The 2,010-nt window shown below is 33.6% G+C and overlaps 1 protein-coding gene across 2 annotated transcripts in view; it reads right to left on the reverse strand.

Moving 5' to 3' along the window:
• LOC107648211 (protein CHUP1, chloroplastic-like) overlaps nt 1–1,373 on the reverse strand; it is a 5,694-nt gene extending 4,321 nt beyond the window's left edge. Inside the window, exon 1 of one of the 2 annotated variants that reach the window (XM_016352180.2) lies at nt 224–1,373. In XM_016352180.2, coding sequence (XP_016207666.1) covers nt 224–997 — 774 coding nt within the window. In that variant the 5' untranslated portion in view covers nt 998–1,373. The remainder of the gene's footprint in view (nt 1–223) is intronic. The other variant, XM_021104515.1, reaches the window with a different exon arrangement.

Here is a 2,010-nt window from a genome sequence, read left to right on the forward strand (position 1 = left end):
AAAACCTATATATAATATATGAACTCAATTAGAAATTTTTGGATTATAAATTAGCAGAATAATTAAGTTGTAAAATAACTAATTCAATTAAAGAAATTGAGATGTGTGATTTAACAAGCACCTTTTTCTTATAATGTTATCATGAGTAAACCTATAAAATAAACATACAAACCCGACATTATTTCCTTTATCATTGGTACTTATACGTATATCTTTTGCTTACCTTAGACGCATGTAATCTTTCAAGTGTGTCAATCTTCTTAAGAAGTTCATTCTTGTGATCCTGCAATTGATCCAATTCTCTTTGCAGTTTCTTGATTTCATCCTCTAATTCATCAATAACGTTAACCTTCATTCTCAATTCATCATGGCATCTCAAGATTTCTGCTTCCTCTGCCTTGATCATTAAGGCCTGCTCCTTCACAATGCGATACTGCGCCATCGATCTCCTCTGCAGCTTCTTAAACCTCTTCCGAAGCAACTTATTCTCCGATCTCCAATCCTCCAACCTCTTATGCTCTGCCTCCATGGATGAAATCTCCCTGTCCAAGAAACCGATGCGGGCGATCTCAAGCGAAAGTGCATTCTTGATTTCTCCAAGCTCAAGTTCTTGCTCTCTCAAGCCACAAAACTGATCAAACTGCAACCTCAAGGCCAATTCCTTCATTTTCATACCTTCAATCTGGCTTCTTAGGCTGTTAATCTCTTCCTCAAAACATGGATTTTCACTGTAATCATGGATCACCGATGTCTCACCAAACGCACTGTCTCCTTCATCTTCTTCCATTGAAGCAAGGCTAAGGCAACTTTCTTCACCTTGTTGAGAATTGTTGCCATTAGAAATCGCTTCATTTGCTGATAAGGAAGGAGCCTTAGATAAACATCTCTTTGCTTTGATCCATGTATAGATTAAACCACCAAAAGTAACAGCTAAAGGAATACTAGTTTTGAGGATCACTGGCTTTAGAGCCTCTTCTTTTGATGTTGAACTTTCCATTCTTCTTGGTTAAATTGTTTTGTGAAAATTAATCTGAATGTGATGTCTATGTGAATGTTACTATGTTATTACAAATGTTTGGAACAAGGTTTGAATAACAATAATAATGTGGTTAAGAATGATGTAGTATTTTTTTTTTTTACCATTTAGAAGAAGAATTGTAAGTCACCAAATAGCCTTCGTGGTGCTTTTTGGAATCTAATTCGTTTTGGGACATGTCTTCACTTGTGCTGTGCGACTTGAAATTTGCGTCGGGCTTCTTTTCTTCCATGGGATATTATACTTCCCAATGTTCTAAGCTTAAACATAACATTAAAACATACACATATATAGGGGTTGGAATTGGAGATTACCGATTCAGAGAGAATATAACAGTTTATTTCTTATTAATTTTACAGGATTCGTTGAAGCTGATAATACATTTTATTCGTTACATTCAGACACAATTGTGTGACTGTTTATAACTTTTAACCTTAAAAAAGACTCAACTTTTCATAATTCAATCTCTTGCCATTTTGTGGCTAAAATTTTTTTTATTAGCATTTCAAACGTGCTTAACCCAATAAAATTGTCAGTTTTGGGGTTTTCCTTAATGTGGGGTTTATTTTTTAAAAAATTGTAATTAAACAAATTGTATAGTAGAATTTTAGATTGTTCATGATTAGAAAAAAGTTGGATAGAAGAAAACCGATAGGCCGGTTTCATGAAACATAATTTTAAAAATTTTCGAGTTACAAATTGAAGGGCCGGTTTGTTTCTGTAATATTTTTAGTTAGAAACATCAAATTGGATGGTTCAATTTTTTTTTTCCCAAAAGTAATACTTCATTTAAATGAATAAAAGACCTTGACCAAAAAAAAAAAAATGAATAAAAGACGGGTCCAATTGGACAGCCAGCATAATTTAGAGGATTCGGAATCTCCCAACTTACAAATGAAAACAACCTAATAGAGAGAGAGAAGGAATTAATGTCTAAGAACTTCAATAAAGAACTCTTCTGCAATCTTTACCGC

This window comes from Arachis ipaensis, chromosome B06 (assembly GCF_000816755.2).
Source record: "Arachis ipaensis cultivar K30076 chromosome B06, Araip1.1, whole genome shotgun sequence".
NCBI classification, from domain to species: Eukaryota; Viridiplantae; Streptophyta; class Magnoliopsida; order Fabales; family Fabaceae; genus Arachis; species Arachis ipaensis.